Below are 22429 nucleotides of genomic sequence, written 5' to 3' on the forward strand. Positions count from 1 at the left end.
GATATGACATAATTCTTTAAATTAACAACATTTTACTGGATTTTTCTGGGTATTTTTACCCTTTTATCTGTGGGCAGTTTATTTTAATTTCCTTTATTTTTACCCTTGGTTGTATAATGTTCTTTTTAATATATTGCATTTATATATACACATTTTATTGGATTATTCATTTCTATAGGGGTCTTCAGTTCACATTTAAACACCTTGTCCTGATGATGGTCTTGTAGATGACTTCACAAGATAAGACGAAAACGTTGACACTCTCAACCCATTTTCATTCATATTTGTATATAGGAGTTGATCATTGTGTTTCAATGAAGATGTCCTTTCTACGAAGTACAAGAAAAGGGTTTTACAAAAGTGTTCTTGAGGCTCCAGGCTGGCAGTGAGCGCAAAGTGATGTTGCATAGAGTTGTCAGGTGTCCATGGCACTTCTCCGCTAATGGCATAAGGCTCTCTCTTTGTGCCCGGTTGCAGGTCTTGGGTGCTTCTAGATTCAGGGAGTTGAATCCTTGCTCTTTTGTTCATGGGTGATGATCCACTTTTCCTTCATGATTGCACACTTGCTCAGGATGACACCCCTTCCACTTTACCACATCCTCCCTCCTGATATATGAAGGTTTTACCATTGTACATAGGATAATGACCCCTTCAAGGACATGAAGCTACAGAGAGTGATGGACATCCCCACTGGACCTCACTCACTCCAGCTGATCTTTCTCCTCACAGGGTCCTCTAGTCTTGGGTCAGGCAGGCAGAACCTGTTGCTCCAGGCATGTGTTCCTAATTCTCCTGCGTGATGTCCCTTGCCTTCACCCAGAATGGAAGTCTGGAAGACCCTCAGTTCCCAGTCCTGATCAAAATGGGCAGAGCTTGTGCTGAGCCTCTCCACACTGATGCAAGGCTTTAATTTAACAATCTTGGCGTTTCAAGCGCCTATTTTTATAATTTGTTTTCAGACACAAATGTGATTTAGTGTCTGACTTTGAAGTCTGTGTTCCGGGGGTAGGCCACTATGAAGTGCCTATTCCTTTTTCTTGGTCTTCCTCCAGAGAACAGTTGATCACAACAGGAGTGTCTCTAAATCAAATTGCCCCAAACACAGGCCATGGTCTTGACTAAAGGATCACACCTGGATGTACTCCTCGGTGATATGTCCATCAAAAGGTTACAAAGGGCCTAGCCCTACTCTCGGATTCCCTTTTCAGCCCTGTTGCCATTGGTCTTCCCTTTGTCCAATAACCTCTTTCATAATCAAAGAGCCTTTTTAAAGAGTACCAAAGAGCCTAGCTCTTCCTTCCTCCTGTGTGTCCCACCCAGCTCTCAGGAATGCACCAATCCACAAATCTGTCTGGAGGCACCTCTACATTCCCCTAGCAAGCACTGTCATTCCCAGTGTGGGATCCACAGAGCCCTCCTACTCTGTGCCACTCATAGGCACTCGTGTATTATTATCCCTGTACACACACAGGTGTAGCCCTTTATGTACTGGACCACTCCTGCGCACGGGTACATAGCAGAGATTCCTAGAAACATTCATGCCTTGCCTCCATGTATTGTACCACTCACCTGCTCATGTACACTCAAGTGGGAAGCACTTAAACATGCATGCACTGTCTCCATGTACTGTAGCACTCACTGGCTGGTGTACACACCAGTATGGTGCCTTCAACCAGCATGCTCTGTCTCCATTTACTGTAACACACACTGGCTCGCACACACACCATCGGAGTACACATAACAATGCTCGTGTTAGCCCCCACATCTATCCTGATGTAGACCAAAGTTTAATTGAGCACACAGCAGCAGGACTTTCTATGAGTGGGCTAGTAGGCCCTACTCACATAACACAGGTCTGAAGACCTGGCCATATTACTTGATTACTGCCTATAAAAATGGTATGCTGCCAACACTACTTCTGGTAAAGGTGGTAGCCCTCAACAATTATGAGGATAGCACGTAGTGAGCCTCTTCCTGTCTAACCAGACTACAATCCCTGAGACAGTTTTACATCATAGTACACATGCATGATCCGTGTTTGCTCATGACCAAAAAATATTTACCAAGTATCCAGAAATCCACACAGCTGGGGCACTCAGGGGTAGGTTTGCATCTACTACCATACTAAGGATTATTCCATTGGAACACACTTTCACCTATTTAGTCAAACCGATCAAATATCAGCTTTGAAAATCTCCAGCTGGCTATTTTTGTAAATGGGTTTGGTCTCCTTTTGCAGTGTTTTCACTGTTACTGTGAGTGTATGTACAAATGCTTTACACATTGCCTCTAAGATAAGCCTGACTTCTCGTGCCAAGCTACCAATGGGGTGAGCAGGGGTTATCTTACTTGTGTGACTCCCTTACCCTGAATAGAGTATGGGTCCCTACTGGGACAGGGTGCAAACCACTGACAACTAGAGACCCCAATTCTAACCATTGGTTACATGATCTAGCATTGCATTTGCTTGTAGGGTATCCTGTCCTCCCATTTTAAAAGCCAATTAATCCCCCTGACCAACTCATCTCTTTGAATTTACTGGCCAATTGCTCGAAGGTGAAGCAAACTGCAATGGGGAGAGGGAAGCAAGTCTGTGTTCTGCCTCTCCCTAGGCCTAAATCATCAGACCGCACACTGGAAGTCTAGCAAGGGGTTTGGAGTATAGAAGTTCAATCCACAATAAATGCTGTAAGATGAATACCGTTTTCTTCAGTATCATAAACATTAAGGGACTTTCCACTCATTTGAATGCCTTCTTGGCATCCAACTAATATATTTTAACATTAAACATTTACATTACATGCCCTACTTTTAAAACCATGCACCCTGCCTTATGGGCATTTAAGGCCTACTCAAGGATGAATCATTAATATTTAAAAGGAGAGATCAGGCCTGTCAAAGAGGTTATTATGACCTGTCGGAATTGCAGGTTTAAAACTGTGCAGGCACGCTACAGTGGTATGTCTGTAGGCCTGCTTTGCACTTTCACTCCAGTGATACCACAATGTGTGCTGCAGTCCACTCGGGACATTTAACTTACAGGCCCTGGTACACTTTCTACCATATCCTAGGGGCTGATGGGTAAGTTAAATATGCCAATTAGGAGTATAGGCAATTACGGTATGCTTTAGTGGTCAACGCATATGCAGTGGAGCCTGGTTAGCAGAGTCCAGGGCACAGAGCTGCAAAACAGCATCATCAGTCTAAACCAAATGGAGGTCATCCGGCAAAAAGAGGCAGTCTCCTCCAAGTCTTAAACGGTTTTGGAAATCTGTTTTTATTTGCTACCTTTCCATATTGCCATTGTGATTGGACATTTGAGTTCATCTTTCTCAAATATTCCTTCCACAAGTCACTCCTATGCCTCAACCATTCCTCCTCACTACTCAGTAGAGTGACTTACTGTGTCTGATAGAGTTCTGCTAAAACTTGATCCATCATCTAATTTCCAGTGGTTTGTCATCTAGTTGAACCCTTATCTTCCTGAATCAATTTTCACCCTAGTCTCTATTGCTAAACAATGCAATTAATTCCCCCTAATGAACGCAGCTTATGCTGTAACCCCTAATCGTGCACATGACCTGCCCCTTTAAAAATGTGTTGTACACCTCCTGTAGCACTAGCTCCTAGTCTACCTTGCCTGAGTTATATCTTTAAAATAATTTTCTGTGAACTGAGGTAGTCCGCTATTACCGCCATCCGGCAGTGTGCATGCCCCAGGCTCACCCATCCTTTTTTTTACCTGATATGATGTCTAGTATCAAAACAAGTAATGTTTGGAGGTTCCCATGTACCCAAAAAGGATTTTTTCAAAAACCATTGTGCTGGTCTGGTCAATCAGTCTAAGAGTCTGCCTAATTCTCTAGAATATAACCGGAATGCGCACACCTGAAGACGATGTGTCAGTAAGATAAAAAAAAATTACCAGTTACAGTCCCACTATGTACCCAGAATTGTCAACCTGTGTGGTCCCTCCGACCCACTAGGGTGTTTTAAATCACTGAGCAAACAGTCACCATTGGCCTAAGCAAACTTTGGGTCCTTCAGATTCTGATCCTCACTTCAAAGGCGCAGCTCACATACATCAATATAAAAAAGTCTTCACGTTGGTACACATAATCCAACACTAACGGTGGTAAGGTGACAAGCAGCACTCTTGTTACCGTGAGACATTCAAAGGTGGGACAGCAATAGAACAAGCATTGATAAATGCATTAGACTTTGCCTACGTGATTAATAATAGGCTGCTTTTTGTTGTAAGTTGTAGATAGCGGAGTAGTTGTACAATATAAGTTACAAAAAGTCTGTTAAATAGTTATGACTTTTTTATGTACAAAAAGGCAATCTATAGTGCTGTTAATAGTGGTATAGTGAGGGCAGGTAATTGCAAGTTTTGAAAAATGAAAAGAAAGAGGGAAATAGAATTAAATGATCTAACAGTTTTATGATGTGTTTAGAGGAGTTCTGACAACTGTTGAGCCCAGTACCACCGCACCATTCAAATCATGTCCCTAGTGCCTGAAAGATAACAGCATTTGTGATTGCCTGTTTAGTAGTAAAATGTGGCAACATTTGATGTTTAGAGGAGTTAGGACAACTTTTGGCCCCAGTGCCACTGTACCTGCTACACCATTCAAAACATGACTCTGTTGCTTGTGAATGCTTATTCAGTAGCTAAATCTAGCAATATCCGTTGTTTAGAGGAGTTCTGACAGCTTTTTGGCCCGGTGTCACTACACCTGCTGTACCATTGAAATCGTGACCCTGTTGCTTGCTAGATAAATGTACTTGTGACTGTCTTGTTTAGAAGTAAAATGTTGCAATAATCTGGATTAGTCGGGCCCAGAGAGCTTTTGGCCCCAGTGCCACTCCACCTGCTGCACTATTGAACTTATAACCCTAGTGTTTGCTAGATAACTGCACTTATGACTGCATGTTTAGTTGTATGAAATATTAGGTATTTAGAAGAGCTCTGATAACGCTTGGGCCCGGTGCTACTGCACCTGCTGCACCATTCAAATAATGACCCTGTTGCCTGCAACTGCACTTGTGACTGCCTGTTTAGTAGTAAAATATATCAATATTTGGTGTTTAGTTGAGGTATGACAACGTTTGGCCCTGGTACCACTGCACCTTCTGCACCATGTAAATCAAGCCCCTTTCAAATGCAAGGTAACTGTAACTGTGACTGTTTAGTGGTCAAATATAGCAAGATTAGGAGTTTAGTGGGGTGCCTACAGCGTTTGGTCCTGGTGTCACTGCACCTGCTCCAGCATTGAAATAATACCCTGTTGTCTGCAAGGTAACTGCCTGTTTAGTTTAAAAATTTAGCAAAATTCTGGATTTAGTGGGTTCCCAAGATTTTTTGGCCCCAGTGACACTGCACCTGCTGCACCATTCAAATCATGACCCTGTTTTCTGCAAGGTAACTGCACTTGCGGCTGCCTGTTTAGTAGTAAAATGTAGCATAGGTCTTGTATAGTAACTTTATTTTTAACGTGCAGGGTTTATTACAACATTTAGAATGTTATCAAAATTACCTCATAGATTTAAGTTGAAAAAAAATCAAACCAATAATGCCTACAAAGTGCAAAGAAAGGGACTGAGGCATGAATATGAAATGCCACAAATGTTTCAAGGCTAAAGCAGCTGCTTTACACAACTAATAATAAAAAGCAAGCACTCCAGCATACTGTTAGAAGCTGTCTACCTTTTCCTTGGGAAGAGATCTTATCTTGACAGTGAACAGGACTGAAACAGTGTGAACAGCTTTAGTAGAAGTATAAAATGTGTGCAGCCAGGGAAGTTAACAAAAATAAAGTTCCACACAATATCGAATTTAGCAATAAATTCGAATTCAAAATAAGCTTTAGCAATAATTCAGTGATGGAAGAAAGAAAGTCTTTATTGTTGAATAATTAAAATCTTTACAAACCGCAGGTATTTAAAAAACACAAGACATAACTTAAAAAGCAATATCGAAGATACACCACGTTTCAGTACAGTAATCACACCATATTTTAGCAGCATTTTGAATACTTTTCCTCCAAATCCTAGTATAAAGTGCTAATGCTAAAGTGCCCATTTAAAAACATTACGAAAGTGTCAACTCTTTCGGGTTGACCTTCTAATTTTAAAATTAGAAATCAAATTAATTTAGTGATGGAAACTGACAAGAGCCCCCTTTTAAGATATATTAAATGCAAGCGATTTCACAAGCATAGTGCAAGCACTGTGCAGACGAAACCTAAAAAGCGTGGACTATTTGCACCCAGTGATAATTGTATCAGGTGGTGGTGTATATTGATGTCTGAGAAGAGATGAGATAGCTCTCTAGAATGCATTGGCATGTGTCCTCCTAGGAGCAGAGCACACAGCGTTGTTGAGCAGTAGATATACATCGTTTTATGAGTCTTTACCAAGTGTGGTCGCCATCTTTGTCTTTTTTTTCAGTCTTTAGGATAGGCTGAATGAGAGAGGATTGCAGACATCTGGCTTAAGATTCACCTGTTGCCATTCCAAATTGCCAAAAACCTATTTGGATAAGAAACTAGAGACGTAGGTGAAACGTCACACGTTCACCCCAGGTGCTTTTGCGCAGGGTGTATAAAATGTGTCTAGTTTCCTTTAGCGCAATTTTATGAAATATCTGAAGAATTATGAAAAATTACACAAAATGCCAATTTGGCATTTAGTGAATTACTTTAGGGCAAAATGGGTTTTCGTTTTGGCATTTCATGCTAAAGAAAAAACAGAAGTGCTGTGGACAACGGCCATTCACGTTCTGTCAGTCTGACAAAAAAAAACTCTTTACTTTCTGTTCATTCACGTTCTGCGCATGTGGGTTCTCCCGTAGAGCAACAATAGGATTTTTATCTGAATGGAAATTAAATTACGCGGTGTTGTGGAGTAATTTTGGGAATTTTGCGTATCAAACATCGTGTGCAATGCCAGAAGTACAGAAATGTCAACCAGGCCTACTTTTGAGTATTAGTTGTAGTGCCCTGATTGACATAAACGTTTCCTTTTTCTAAGTTCAGTAGCTCTAAATTGCTCGCTTAGTTATATTTTTTTCAAGGCACCTTTAAGAACTCTGCTTCAATAAAAACACAAATGTTTGTGGAAAACACGCCGAAATCAAACTAAAGCAATCCTATTGTGTGTGCACGCAACTAAATGCAACGACAAAAAAAATTAAATTAAATTGCAAATACCAAAAGTTTGATTGGTGTATAAAAATACATTTGGCACTGTTACTGCATGCGCGAAACTAAGAGCGCCAGATCTCTGCATAAACATTAAATGCCATGTTTATAGTTTGGAGTTATCGTTCAGTAGATGAGTGCACTTTGGGAGTCCTGTTTCTTGTTAGCATGTTTTTAACCAAATTCGACTTACCTCCTAGGTGTAGCTATACCGGTGAGGGTAGGAAAATTGGCTTCTTCTAGGCTGTAGCTAACATAAACCCTTTCAGGGGGCAGTAGCTGCTGCTACCGAACAGGCGTGGGGTGGGGGAAAGAGTGAAAGGTGAGCCGAGGGGGCAGGAAATTAAAAAGGAATACATAAAAAAAGTATCTGGACGTTGCCGGCCGCCACCTTTTCGCCCTCTTCTCCGTCCTCTTCCTGGCTTATGTGGAAGCAGAAAGCACCCAGGCTTCCCTGAGCCAATCACAGCGCTGCAATGCAGCATTGTGATCGGTCTGAATGACGTGGTTCGGCGCTCAGAGAGGGAATGGGACCCTGTGTATGTTCTCCATCCAGGCTGTGATGCAGCATGGGTGGAGAACATGCAAAGTGTGCATGACATTTTGGCTGGCCGAGATGGCCAGCCAAAATGTCATGCGCACTAAGACATCCCTACCACTCCTTCCCAGCCTCGAAAAAGCCCATCCCGGCCTAGCCCTGCCCTAAACAACTAAGCTAGTATGTATAAATACACTTACAATAACATGCTATTATCATTTTATTTCTATGTGTTAAATTGCTCACTCGGGGAGCAGTGGGGCGGCACTCCTCCCCGCCTGTGCGGCGAAGCCGCCACGGTCTGAAGGAAGTATTGCATTCTGAAAGGGACTCCTTGAAATAAGATTAATAAAAGGGGTGCTATACTAGAAAAGGTTCTCCATGGCTTTGCCTAGATCTAAGTACCAATGTTGGGAGAGTTTCTACACGTAGTGTCATTGCAAGTTTCATTGGTCAGTATATGTGTGCAGGGCTGAATGAGTTGACATCTTACAATTAACCATGCTTATGTGCTTAGCAGCAACCATACCGTTGCCTGTTTTTCTCCTTGGGGCTGAGCGGGGTGTCATCCGTCCTTAATCCTTCCACACCCTGCAGTTAAGGAGAAGTCCGTACCAATATGAGAGTTGTTTTGCTCTTCTTCAAATAACCTGGATTGCAGGCAAGTCTGAATGTTCTTTGCAAAGTTCAGTTGTCACGTGCTTAACTCAGCCTTGGCCTGCATAAAGTAGATGTGGCCGGCTGCTCAACGAGGCAGTAGTGACTTTGCAATGGATGTGTGTGCCTGGGAAGGGTACTGTGCAGTGCATGTACACTTAGTGTATGTATGTCTGCAAGGAATACATTACATGAAAGATGCTGAGCAGTGGTTGCACAAGAGCAGACTTGCTTGCCTGGAGTACAATACATCCAGGGTGAAGTATTGTGCAACGCGCACCTGGGGAGGGGGAGTGATCTATCGATTTTTGCTCTGAAACACTTGTAAATCAGAACAATTCAATGCACTTATTCTTCCATCGATTGACTCGTTCTAATTTCTTCCACCACCCAATACAAACAACCATAAACACACTCTCCAGTACATGAAGATGTACATTCACTTCTAAGGTACCCAGACCTATTGGTTTTTCCTAATGCTTGTACTCCATGATGTTGCATTCTAGGCTCCTGGGGTGTATTTTAAATCTGTGGGATGTGGGCAGTTTTGTACAGTCATTGAGTTATCTAAATGTTTTATTAGGTCCAAAAAAGTGTGTGTGTGTGTGTGCTGTGCCTTGTCCCAAATCAATTGCTGAAGGGACTATCTGTTATTTGAGCATTGATTAAAAATATAAAATCAAATGTTGCCTATGTCTTGAAAAGCATACATTTGATTAACAGCTGGAAACCATAGATATGTGTTCTGCTGTACTTGCTGTTTGCATAGAACGTTATTCAATGCAATGCTTTTTTTATTTTTATTTTTTTAAGTTTTCTGTAGCGCGAACCAGACCCAAGTGTAGGGTAACAGAGTGCTTTCAAAGTGAGCAAGGAATGAAAAGTACATTTGATAGCAATTAAACAAACGGTAACAACGCAAAATAAGACATAAAAAAATCATAACCTTAGCGTGATAAAGGTAGGTAGATAACGGTTCCGCGATAAGGAGTCAATTAGAGCTTTTGCAAGTCTTATCTTCAAGAAGTCATAAGAGGAAGAGTATAGACTGGTTAGAAGTTGAAGATGGCATGGTGTTTATGAGGATTTTACAGGAGGAATTTGCTCATCAGGAAAGCGTTTGCTTCCTTTTTGAAGAGGGGCGTCGAGGCGATTTTTCTGATGGATGGCGGAAGAGAGTTTCAAATTCTTGTCGCCGCTCCCGAAAATGCTCTGTTGGAGGTTTTAGTTTTGTTAAAACTTGCGGGTTTCACGAGTAGATTCTGTGCTCCCAGAATGTCTGTTTCCTCCAGATAGTGTGAATTTTTGGGCTAGGAACTGTGGAGTGTTGTGGTGTAGAGCCTTGTGAGTAATGCAAGCAATCTTTAAGTGAATACAAGCTTCTTAGGGTAGGCAGTTGAGTGCCTTCAGGTGTGGCGATATGTGGTCAAATTTCCTTGTCCTGTAATGAGTCTTGCTGCGGCAATGAGACAGGCTTTTAGGGGTGCAGTACAGATTTTGGGAAGCCCTGAGAGGGTGGAACACCCGTACTCCAGCCTTGAAAAGACTTTAAGGCCTGAACTGTAGATTTGAGGTCAGGGATCTCAATAAATGTCTTCATTTTTCTCAGACAGTTGAGGTGAAAGCGGGCATTTTTAGCCATCAAGTTAATGTGTGTTTGCATGTTAAGGTTCTTATCCCGAGTGATTCCAAGAGATATTGTGGAGTCTACCAACGTTGGCGTGCAATTCAGAGCAGAGATCATTTTTGCCCATTCCTTTATTTCTTGAGTTATTGGGATATGAGATTAAAATTAATTGTGTTTTGTGAGTTTAGCTTGAGGAAGTTGGATGTTAGCCACTGTACTTTTTTTCGAGAGCTAGATTCATTACCTTTCTCTTCAAGGGAGGTGATTTTAATGTAAAGTTGGGTGTCATCCGAGTACATGTGGTAGATGTTCGCCTACTGTAGTAGATCAGTGAGTGGTTCGACATATAAGTTGAATAGTGTGGGTGACAAGGTAGAGCCTTGAGGTACTCCTAGTAGGTTAGATGAAGAAAGAGAAAGGATCTTGTCGGTCATGAACGATTGTGGTCTATTCTCCAGAAAGGATTTGAACCATAGAAAGTCTGTGCCAGAGAAGCCCATCCTGTCCTCTAGTCTTCTTAGAAGTTTGTTGTGGTTGACCGTATCAAAGGCTGATGAGAGGTCGAGCAAGACAAGCAAGCATGTTTCATTGCGGGCAAGGGCTAATAGAGCGTTGTCTACTATATGTAGGATGGCGGTTTCAGTGCTATGGCCAGGTGTAAAGCCAGATTGGTCGATGTTCAATAAATTGAAGTTTGTGATGTTTAAATTCAGTTGGTGCTGAACACATTTTCCGAGACCTTTGCTGGCATGGGAATGTTGGTTATTTTTCAGAAATTTTTGGGGTCAGAGTTGCAAGCTGTCGTTTTTTTTAGGATAGGCGTAACTTGACCAGATTTTAGGCTGTGCGGGATGTGACCTTGTGATAGCAAGGCATTAATGATCTTCGTCCAGAGAGGGGATATGATATGATAGATGTGGGGTAGGCACTTTGCTGGGACAGGGTTATTAAAGTGGTTGTTGAGTTTAGTGGTTGTTAGAATTTTGGTGATATCATTGATATCATAACATTCGAAGTTGGACCAGAGAGAGTTGTTTTTGGGTAGAGAACGCTTAAGTAGTACCAGGTTAGTGGTTTGACTGATCTTTGGGGTGTCTACGTTTCTTGCTGCCATATTGAGTTCAAGTAGGAGGGAATTCGTTTTTGCTGTGAAGAATGTGGAAAATTCGTCACTGCTTAGCTGTGAGGTTGATGTTAGGAGTGAAGATTTGGCCAATTTGTTCGATTGTTGATTCAGAATTTTGAAGAGTTTTTTTGGTCTATTTTTAACATTCTCTAGTTCTGATTTGAAGAAGTCTTTTTTTTATTTTTATTTTAGAATACTTTTGTTGCATGATTTCCTTGCTTTTCGGAGTAGTTTCAGCTGGGGGGAGAGATGGGGTGTTGCCTCCATTTCCGTTGAGTTGATCTGAGTTTGCGTCTCTCCTCATTCAGGGCTTCACTGAACCATGGGTTTTTATCCTTGTCGGGAATTCTTTTGAGTTTTGGCGGTGCGGCTTGGTCGAATATTTTAGTCATCGTGGAGTTATAGTGATCAGTGAGGGCAGTGACGTCTCCTCTGTTGTTGGGGGGGATGAGAGCCTTTTCACATTGGGAAGCAATCTTGTTCCAGTGGATGTTCTTTGTGTCTCTTATCCATTGTTTAGGTTTAACTTCTTCTGCGAGGATTTTCTTGTTACAGGAAGGGATTTGGAAGGTGATAATATGATGGTCTGACCAGTCACAAAGGGGAATTGAGATTGATTCAATAGTATTTAGTTTAGAAATGAGCCAGTCTAGTGTGGCACCTTTTGAGTGAGTTGGCTCAGAGACCGCTTGGATCAGGGAGTGGTCAGCAAGGAAGGTTTTTAGGGTGTTGACCTGCTTGTCTAGTGTGTTCTCCCAGTGAAGATTGAAATCATTAAGGAATATGTAATTTGAGTGAGGGGACGAATTTGCTGTGATGATTTCCATAAGTTCTGTGAAAATTATGTTTTGTCCTGGAGGATGGTAGAATATATGTAATTTGAGAGAGTGATTACTTGGTGGATTCACAGAGATTTCAAGGTATTCACACGAGTCCAGGGGTTCAGAGTGAAATTTTGAGATGGTGAGGTCCGATCAATTTATGCAGGCTAATCCTCTGCCTATCTTGTGGGGTCTGTCTAATCTAATAATGAAGTCTGGGGGGACCAGAAGGTCAAGGCATGATGATTCCTTGAGCCACGTTTCAGTGAGGATAACTGTCCATTTTCATGCTTTGGATGAGGTCAGCAATGTCAGAGGCTTGTTTAGGGGCTGAGCGGCAGTTTAGTAGAAGGCAAGAAATCTTGTTTGAGGGCTTCATAGGACTAGGCTCCTGGTAATCTTGGTTTGGGGTTATAGAGTGAGGATTATTCTGGTTTATTCCTCTCTGGATTGGATGTGATGTTCTGCAAGGGTTGATGGAAACTAGGCGAATAGCGTGTTACTCATTGTCTAAGACATGGTCGGGTGGAGATTCGTACAGCCGTAATAGAGTTTGCAATTCCTGGTCCGCAATTGAGTTGGAGCGATTGCGCATGCGCAAGTATCGATTGTCTAGAGGCAGGGGGATAGTTTTTGTCATGTTGAATTATTTAGCGAGTTTTGAAGATACTTGCGTTTAGTAAGAGCTTTTGCAGCAAGTTGTAAGATGGTATTGGTTTCTAGGATAACGTTTTGAAGGTTTCTAGAGGTGCGGTAAGAGACAGTCTTGTTCAGTCTGTTGATGTTCTAGGAAAGAGAGGATAAAGGGAGTAGAGTGAGTAGTATTAATGTTGATTCTCATAGTAGTTCTAGTTGAGGAAGGTAGTGCCATGCGTACTAATGAGGGTGAATTGTTAAATGTTCTTTCCCTGGACCTGGGTGCAAGACGGGGTCTGTTTTCTTCAGGAGAGGGAAGGGTGGTGGGGTTGATAGTAGTAGGGTCCCGAGAGGCGTTGCGAGAGAATGATGAGGATATTGGAGTAGTGTTTGCTAAGGAGAGAGAGTTGTTACCTCGTTCATTGGGTTTAGGTGAGGGATGTGTTCTAATTTCTTCCAGAGAAGAGTGGGCAGTGGGGGAGGTAGTGGGAACCCTAGACGTGTTGCGAGATGTTAAAGATGCTGAGGGTGTCAGTGCAGTACATGATAAGGAGATGGAATTGTTGCTTCTATCATCAGTTCTGAGTGGTAAGGGTCGATGTTCTTCAGGAGTGGCAGGTGCGGAGGGGGAAGTGTTAAGGTCCCGAGAGGTGCTGCTTGCGGTAGATGGTGTCCGTGCAGTGCGAGTAAAGGCGGGAGCGCTGGCGTTGCTTCTTTCCACTGACCTATGTGAGAGAGGGGGTGGAAGAGAGGTGCAGCGTGTGATAGCAGAACCGAATTACACTTCACTGTGAGAAGTAACAAAAGTCATGTTGTCAAGAAAATAAAAACCATTGTCCAATGGCTAAATTATTAATATGTAAATCTATTACCAGGGTTTGTTTAACAGGAAAGTGTATTGTAAATCAACATGAAAGGTAAAATGTATTATTCTCATTTTGAATGCTGTTGCACAGAAATTAGTTTTAAAGAGGCTTTACCAGTCTTCTTCGTTTTAAGATTTTGTAACACTGAAAAGTGACCTTGTCTAGGTTTGAGACAGTTTGACCTGTATATTTCATTAGACTATAAAGAAAGACAATGTACAGCGGGAGCTCCTTATGCAGTTACGTCACTGCTGAGGTGTGCGTTGATCCCTTTGAGTAAACGCAGTTTCTTTTTCAGCCGACAGCACTTTTGACAGTGGCCAGGGGTCTACTGTTTATTCCGACTCCCAGAGCAGCCAGCAGAGCGCCATCTACTCGTCTGTGCCCGAGTCGGCGTCTCCTGCCGTCCAGCGTGTTTACAGCCCCCCTCTCGCTGACCACCAGGCCGGGCCCCACAACCTGCCGCAGATGGGACTCTTCCAGCAGCCGCCCTGCGTGAGTTTACTCTCTGTCTAAGACGCAGCTCAACTCTTTATCTAAATCGCTTGTTACTTGTATAATGATGCTTAATGCACTGTGCGTTTATGGTGTGAGTTTATGCAGTGTTGTTCCTAAGTGTTGCTGTTGTAATATCATGCTACATAGTTTGATCACATGTTTACCATCTCATCGTAAAGTAGCAGGGTATACAATTGCAGACAGTTTTAAAAATAACTATTTGTCTGTGTGTATGTGTATATGTATAAAATAGTATGTGTGTATATAATGTGTGTATGATTTATATTTTTAGTTTTCTCATTTGTTCAGAATTTGTCTATTCATTTATACTTTGAACACTTTCATTTTCTCCATTTTGCTTTCTTCACTCTGTTCTAGCCACGCATTGATATTTCTCTGTCTGGGTCAGATGCTCCTATGATTGGTGATAAAGGGCAAGCATCTGTTAATGTACTTTCACAATCTGTATCTGAATATAACCTTGCTCTGAGGAGGAGTAGTACTTCAGTCATTGAAGCTAAAAACTCCAGTAGTCGCTTTGACACTCCCTCTTGTCGCATGTGCTGCAATGCGTTTGGTCCTCAAGAATACACATCGCCTTTGCTGCAAAAAACAGGATATTCCTTTGAAACTAGACAGTCTGGTCCAACAAGGACCATGCACAAAGGTGTTGTCTACCCAACGGAAGCACCTGACATACAGACCTCCAATAGTGTTCAGTGTTTATTACAAACACTACCTCATGCTTACTGCACCTACCGTCGTCACAGTGATTCTGTAGTTGACTCCGCTTCGACTGTTCACTCACTTCCAGGATATTTTCCAACAGACCACACAGAGGAAGACCTTGAAAACATTCAGAACCAGGAGCTAGAAGATGGGGCTAGTTTGAAGGCAACAAACCAGTTGTTAAGTTCATCCGAAGGAATGATCAGTCGACTCCAATACAACCAGCATTCCCCAAAAACAGCATTGTTGCTGGCTAAAAATCAGTTTAGGCCAGGTTGTCATTGCTTAGACAATGAGTCAACAAAGCCTGTAGCTACTTCAACACTACTTAGAGAAAGCAGGCCTTGCAGAAAAAGTTTGGACCTTCCTTGGCTGCACGAGTCCCTACATTTCATAATTGGCCAGAAGACTAGTTCTTCAAGGCTAGCAAATTATCCCTGGAAAAGTCTGTGTTGCTCTTGCTTTGCAAGGGAAGCCATTGCTGAAGACGCCAAAGGTATTTCACGGTTCCAGGACAGAAGTAGAGTGGAAAACCTGTTGAACGAAGAGCCCTCGCTGGCGCCTCCAGCTGCACTTTGCAACCGGATTCCTTCAGCTGTTGAAAACAACACCTATGATGTGGTAGGTTTGCGAACTTCTTTACTCCGCTTAGTGCTACCATAGTGGAAAACTCCTGTTCTTGTTCCTTCATTTCATATCCAAAAATGATGGGATACCTTCTTCCCATTTTTACCTATTGTTTTGTCCTCAACCTACCTCAATGGATGTACCTTAGATCCAGTGCCCTGCATGTAAATTGAACTGTTGTACATAAATAGCAATACATATCAATATAATTGCCAGTGTTTCTTCCTTGGAAGATGCAGGGACTTATGAAGGAAAGAGTGATTTGACGATAGAGATTAAAAACTTATCTTATGGAGGTCGGGCAAGTGTCCAGGCTCCCAAACGAAGCATCCTTTTACATGAATTAGTATTGTGTGCTGTATCTCCAGTATTTGGCAGTAACATTACCCTTGATTTGAATCCACCAGTTGAGGTCTTCAGCAAACGAAAAACAGCACATCAAGCACCACATTTTTTTCAGAGCTGTTGAATCCCTCCTCTCCAACATACAACCAGTCCATGCAAAATAATATTTGATTCTTGTCTTAAACTCATACAAGTCAAAAGCAACAAATATTGTAATGTTTGTGTAGTCGAGATGTATACATCATATCAACCGACTCCAATGGAATAATAGTTTTAGATGACTAATGAGTTTATTTCTTTAAAATAAGTATTTTAGCAAGACTTGCAGAAATATTCATCCTAAACCAAAATCAATTACTTAATAAGATAGTAACGAGGGTATATAACGAACAAAAACTACTACCATGAATAACATGAAAGATACTTCTGTACACAACGTTTGACAGTGATATTGTAATAATTGTAATAATTGTAAGCATGTGTAGTCATACCTACAGTATATATTCATTCAGTACATGCAACTTTATTACTAATAGGTTTACTGGATATTATGAGTTTTTGAGAAATTATACCATATAACCTGTTGTTGCATCATTTCTGTAAAGTACTAGCTTGAAGTTTAAACAATTATTCACCTCTTTATACGGGAAACAACCTTTACAACGCAACTTTAACAATGCACTAATATTACAACGAAACTTTTACAACGCAAGATCCATTACATCGCATGCCATTACAACGCAACCATTACAACGCATGACACTACAACGCATACCACTACAACGCATACCACTACAACGCATACCACTACAACGCATGTCATTACAACGGAGTCATTACAACGCATACCATTACAACGCATACCATCACATTGCATAGTACCCTTACACTATCCAACACTTACCCTACAGTTGCACCCCCTGGAGTTAGAATAGTAATTTTTACCCCTACACTATCCAACACTTACCCTACTGTTGCACCCCCTGGAGTTAAAATAGTAATTGTTACCCCTACACTATCCAATACTTACCATACATGCAATGTAATGGTATGCGTTGTAAAGGTAGTATGCATTGTAATGGAATGCGTTGTAAAGGTAGTTTTTAAAAATTCATTGTAATGGCATGCGTTGTAATGGAATGCGTTGTAATGGATGCTGCGTTGTAAAAAATGTGTTGTAAAGGTATGCGTTGTAAAAGTATGCGTTGTAACGTCATACATCCCTTTATACATGAAAATCATAACAAGTTCCACGCTCTATTGTAGTTCAACATTTCTCCAGTTTGCTACTATACTTGAAAAAGTATAGTCAGTCTTATTGAGCAGCTTCTGATTTTTTTTCGCTCCCAGAATAACATGTTGGCTTAGGAACATGTTGGCGTAATCACATATTTAACAATAGCAACTGGGTGCTGTGTTTCTCATTGGACTTTGCTGATTAGTCTAATCCGTCTTTGTGTGCCTCCCTAGCTAATGAGAATGCCTGAGCATGCTCTGATGATGTGGTTAGGTTGCCCTTAGAAGTATACAATCACAATTGAGTGGTTTAAAATAGTGTCCTTACACTCCTGGTCTTTCGCTGTCTACATCTCCCATATTCCTGGTGAAATAGTACAAAAGATGCACCTACAGTCCAATCCCACACATGCTAATTAGCGTCATGGATGCAGAACCAGGATCTTATCTGTAAATAAATACTAAAGAATCATGGCATTTTGGTACCCGAGTAAGACATAGTACAGCTGGAAGCTGCTAGTAGGGCTCATTTATCATTAGCTAGGCAGGCACACATAAAGAATAATTTTTGCTGTGGTGCTAATAATCAATGCAATGATCCTGTTTTCAACAAACCGGGCATTCCTATCCTTATTTGGACCAGCTCTTATTTTCCCTGTTAAGCTATTGCGGTTTATGGGATATTCACAATATAACTCGGCATTACAAAAATAATTGGTATCACCAGCAGTATGGGTTAAGACATCACTTTTACACTAGAGTCTTTGGACCAGATGAACGACGGATTTTAGCATGCGCAAATGGGTTTAGACCAGTTTGTGCATGCAAAAAAACCTGTGGATCATGTACTAACCTTATTTTGCGAGTCGCTAATTAAATAGCGACTCACAAAATAGGGTTAGCAGCTCGCCATTCGAAAGGGGCGTTCCAAGGTCGTCACTTCCTAATACCGAGTCTGAACCCTATGTAAGAATGTTTTGCCACCGCAATTGCAGTCGCAAAACAATTGCAGGTTACCACCCACTTAAAGAGAGTTGTAAACCATTTGCAAACGGGAAGGGGTCCCCAGGAGACCCCTTTCCCTTTGTGAATGTGTACGCAAACATTTTTTCAGAACAGGTAGTGGACCACTACCTGCCCTTAAAAATGAAACAAAAATATTTCATTTTTTTTAAGGCATCCCGTTTTCCTTTAAGGAAAACAGGCTGCTTTAAAAAAATGCTTTATTTAAAAGCAGTCCCAAACATATAGGTCTGCTGACCCCAGCAGGCCACTATCCCTGGGAGTGGCAGCCATTCCCAATGGGGCTGCAAATTGCAACTGCCTAATTTATATGCATTGGGCATGCAAATTGCGACTGCATTGGGAATCACAAACCGTGTCTCAGACACTGTTGTACATTGGCAATAGCGACTCGCAAATTGCAGCTTGCAATTTGCGACTCGCAATTGCCAATGATCGTACATCTGGCCCTTAATGTCATGATCTGAATCTGAAAGCTATTTGCAGTTTAGTACAGAAAATGTTGCCCTTGTATTTTTGCATTAGCTAAACAAAGCCCACAGGAAGAGATTCAGAGATTTCTGATTTAAAAACGAAAGCTACATCAATAGAAAGTAGTGTCAAAGTTGAAACCTCAATGCATAGCTGCTACGTGCCGCTCTTTATGCTCTTTTTAATTGGATAAAGTAACTACAAGTACAGATCATTATTAAACCATTTGTGACTGAAAAACAATCGTTGCACTCAATCTACCCTAGAGGATTCTGGTCTTGACCAGGTGAGTGCCTTATGGACCCTTAAAATCCTCTGACACTCTGAATCATCAATGGAAAATTCTACTTATACCCAAGCAATGAAACAACTGACAGCCTACATTAAGCAAAGCCTCCAATTCGAAGACCCTTGTATCTGATGTGCTTTTGGTCACACCCTTCCCGTAAAAGTCCTTCTTTAACTCTGCAGACCCTTACAACATCTGCCATATTGCAGGCTTCACTTCTATATCTAAAATATTTGAAAACATTATTACTTCCCACCTTGAATCCAGCTTCATCCTGGACACCTCACACTCTGGTTTCCATCTCAAATATGGCACGAAAACCAATCTTCCTGAATGCATGGGATAACAATCTCTATTTGTCTGAGCGATCTATGTGTAGGCTAATCCTCGTTGACACTTCTGTTTACTTTCAACACAGTGGATCAAAATATCCTTCTGAATTGTCTTGAGGCTTTAGTCCAGGTACTTGACCACTTTCTCCTCTGGTTTAAGCAATGGGGAGCGGTCCGCCCCGGGCGCCATGAGTTTTAAGGGGCAGCGGACCCCCGCTCTTACCTGCGGACATCGCGCGGCGGAAAATGAAGGGACTGCCACAGCTGGCCAAAGGTCTAGCTACGCCACTAGGTTTAAGGCATTCCTCAAGGTCAGTTTTCAAGGAGTCAAGACTAGGAGAGTTCACCTTCCAGTCTAGCCCTTTGACTTGTGGGAGGAGATCCCTCAGTCCTCCCGTTTTTTAGCCTTCCTCATCAAAATTTGTGATAAACCATTATCTTCTTCATTCACTCATTCTGTCTCTAATTCCAGTCCTATACGGATGACACTCAACTTTACCCTGAAGTCACAGGAACTGAAAACCAGTTCACTAATGTCTCCCATGGTCTCAAAGCAATAGAAACATGGATGTAGCAAAACAGCCTTAATCTCCAGGGCTCCAAGACGGAAATGATGGTCCTTTGGGCCTTGCTACTGCTGCAGAAAAATCAACCTACTCTGCCCCTCCGGCATTTAGGGAGCCAGAACCTCTGTCAGAAACGGTTCCAGAAATTTGAGCACCCATCTGAGTGCTGATAGTCAGACTTAGGGGCCGATTATGAAAGCGGACGGACCGGAGTCCGTCCGCCACATAGAGAAGGAGGGACCGTCCGCAGGGGCAGCGGCGGTCCCTCCGTGCAGATTAGGATGTGGCCGCCAGGGTGGCGGTCACATCCTCTATTTTTAACATTGCGGCGGGTGCAGCTTCAAGCTGCACCCGCCGCAATGTTAAAAATGCATGCACGGCATTTGCGTGCACAAAGCGGCAGGCCCCGCGCGGGGCCTGCCGCTTTGTTCACGCAAATGCAGGAGGGGTACCATAGGTACCCCCTATGTGCCCCCACGCCCCCCTTCACCCAGGGGGCCCGCAACGGGCCCCCGAAGTGAAGGTCCGTATGCTTTTCCACAGAGGAAAAGCCGCCTTGGAAAAGCATACTTTCCACTCCATCATAATATGGCTGGCGGTGTCTGATAGACACTGCCAGCCATGTTAATGCTTTTCCGCCGCGGTCGGAAGGCGACCGCGGCGGAAAAGCGTCGGACAGATTCCAAGACCCACCAGCCATCCTAATTTGGCGGTGGGTCTTTCATGCATCCGCTGCGTTTTTTCCGCATCCTCCGGGCCGGCGATGGCTTCCGCCAGCCCGGAGGATGCGGGAAATCCGCAATCGTAATAGGCCCCTTAATTCACAAATTGGAACTATGGGTAAGTGAGCTTTTTACCAACTCAAGCTGTTCAAGAAAACACTACTTTTCATCACCAAACTTGCCACACCCTCATAGTGAACTATCTTGTGTACATCAGCTTACATCCTACCAGTTGAATAGATTTAAATATGCCTAGAATGCTGCTGTTCTCCCCATCCATGGCCTGAGTAAAAAAGAAACAAAAGTCACTCGCCACCCAAAACTCCATTAGTTCCTGGTCAAAGAAAGCATACCGTTCAAACCCACTATCTGACATTCAAATGGGTTAGTGGTTCTGCACCCCCTACCTTAAAAACATATTAAACAATACACCCTCTCCTAACCCCTAAACTCCAACATGCAGAACCCCCTATGCATTCCCAAGTCCAATGGCAAATCATAGTCTCTTCTGAGTAACTGCCCGCCCCCACCAATCCCCGCACCAGTGCAACGCAAACAGCCGGCTCACTTTCAGGAAACTGCTAGAATCACATCTCTTCTAGAACATGTTCCTCGCTTTCTTGCACCCTTCTCTTTTCTTTCTGCCCTTAGAGGCAATGCAAGTATGCGGTGCACACTATTTAATTATATGTAAATAAAATAAATATTCAGTGACCATGCAGCTTGCATTGCTCTTGTGTGGGCACCCCACCTGCAATATCGCGTGCAGTGGTGTGGCCAGGAGTATAGTAGTATAGGGTGGTACTTGGGCAGGCACAGCTGTCTTCCCTAAAGGGCTGCACTGACTTCTCTGAACACCCTACTCTACACTGTGCGAAGTTGGACCTGAAGAAGAAAAGCTCCAACGTACATTAGATAAAAACAAACACTCCTGAGTGCATTGTGGTGTCATATTTACCAAAGCCTCCATCAATCTGGGTGTGTACCTGGCTAGGTAATAAAGGACCTCCCCTGGCAATTGAATTCCATTTTTTTTCTACCACAGATAAGCAAGTAGAAATAACGAACTCCAGTATTCAAATCAATGAAACTTTATTCGGTTGTGAAAAAGTGTGCATAAACTAGATACAATACAATGTTTACGAAAGCTCATTTCCCATATCATGGAGCAAATCACAACATAATGCATAAAATGTAAGTAAAAGTTGAGGACAGAGCTATAGTACGGAATCCGTTATCCAGCAAACTACTAAAAATAAAAAAAGATGCTTCAGTACTCTTTCCATCCCTCTAAGGGTGACAGTGAACACAAGAGTTGAGCGTGCATCAGATACTTCTAGGTGTAAAAAGGGCCAAACTGGCTTCTGCCAGCCTAACCAATAATCTGGTTCAATCTGTGCCTATAGGACCCGAGGAACTGGAGTTGCACATCTGTGATTGAGCAGAATCCCATTCATGGATGGGAAAATTCACTGCCAATATTAGGCATCGATGCTACTCCTGCAGCAACATTATTTTCTACATCCTGCGCAGTAGCAGATCAAGGATGTCCTGTTGCAAGCAAGGAAAATAGCTCCATTAACTCATGTTCACATAGTAAAATACAGCAATTGTCAGGGTTCAATGGGTCCCTCAGAGTTCTGGGCCCTAGTTCTACTGCAACTGCAGTTTCAACAAGCATTTACAATGCAACGGTCTCGCCTTTGAAAAAGTTAGAGCTATTGGCATTGTAAATGACATAATTTTTTATTTATGTGTTGGTTTTGAAAACAGATAAATAAATGGTAGTCATTTACAATGCCAATAGTTTAATCTCTCGCAAATGTCACACACAAACACACAGACCCACACACATACATACCTACAGAGCCACACGCAGAGCCACACACACACACATACACAGAGCCACATACACAGACGCACACACAGCTACAGACACACACACACCCACACACATACACTTCATCCACCCGCATTAATATTATTATTTAACGTGACAGGGCTCTGCTGACATTAAAACATATTTATCTGTTGCTGGTAAGTCCATCATTCTCGTGTGCGTGAGTACCTGTGTCATTATATTCAGAGCATCGCATCCACAGAACACACCTTTCA

At 42.4% G+C, this 22429-nt stretch overlaps 1 protein-coding gene across 1 annotated transcript in view; it reads left to right on the top strand.

Annotated features, from left to right (window-relative positions):
* Positions 1–22429, top strand: part of WNK2 (WNK lysine deficient protein kinase 2) — a 621829-nt gene that overhangs the window by 313806 nt on the left and 285594 nt on the right. Inside the window, exon 9 of the mRNA XM_086939164.1 lies at positions 13775–13971. Coding sequence (XP_086795290.1) covers positions 13775–13971 — 197 coding nt within the window. The remainder of the gene's footprint in view (positions 1–13774; positions 13972–22429) is intronic.

This window comes from Lissotriton vulgaris, chromosome 9 (assembly GCF_964263255.1).
Source record: "Lissotriton vulgaris chromosome 9, aLisVul1.2, whole genome shotgun sequence".
NCBI classification, from domain to species: Eukaryota; Metazoa; Chordata; class Amphibia; order Caudata; family Salamandridae; genus Lissotriton; species Lissotriton vulgaris.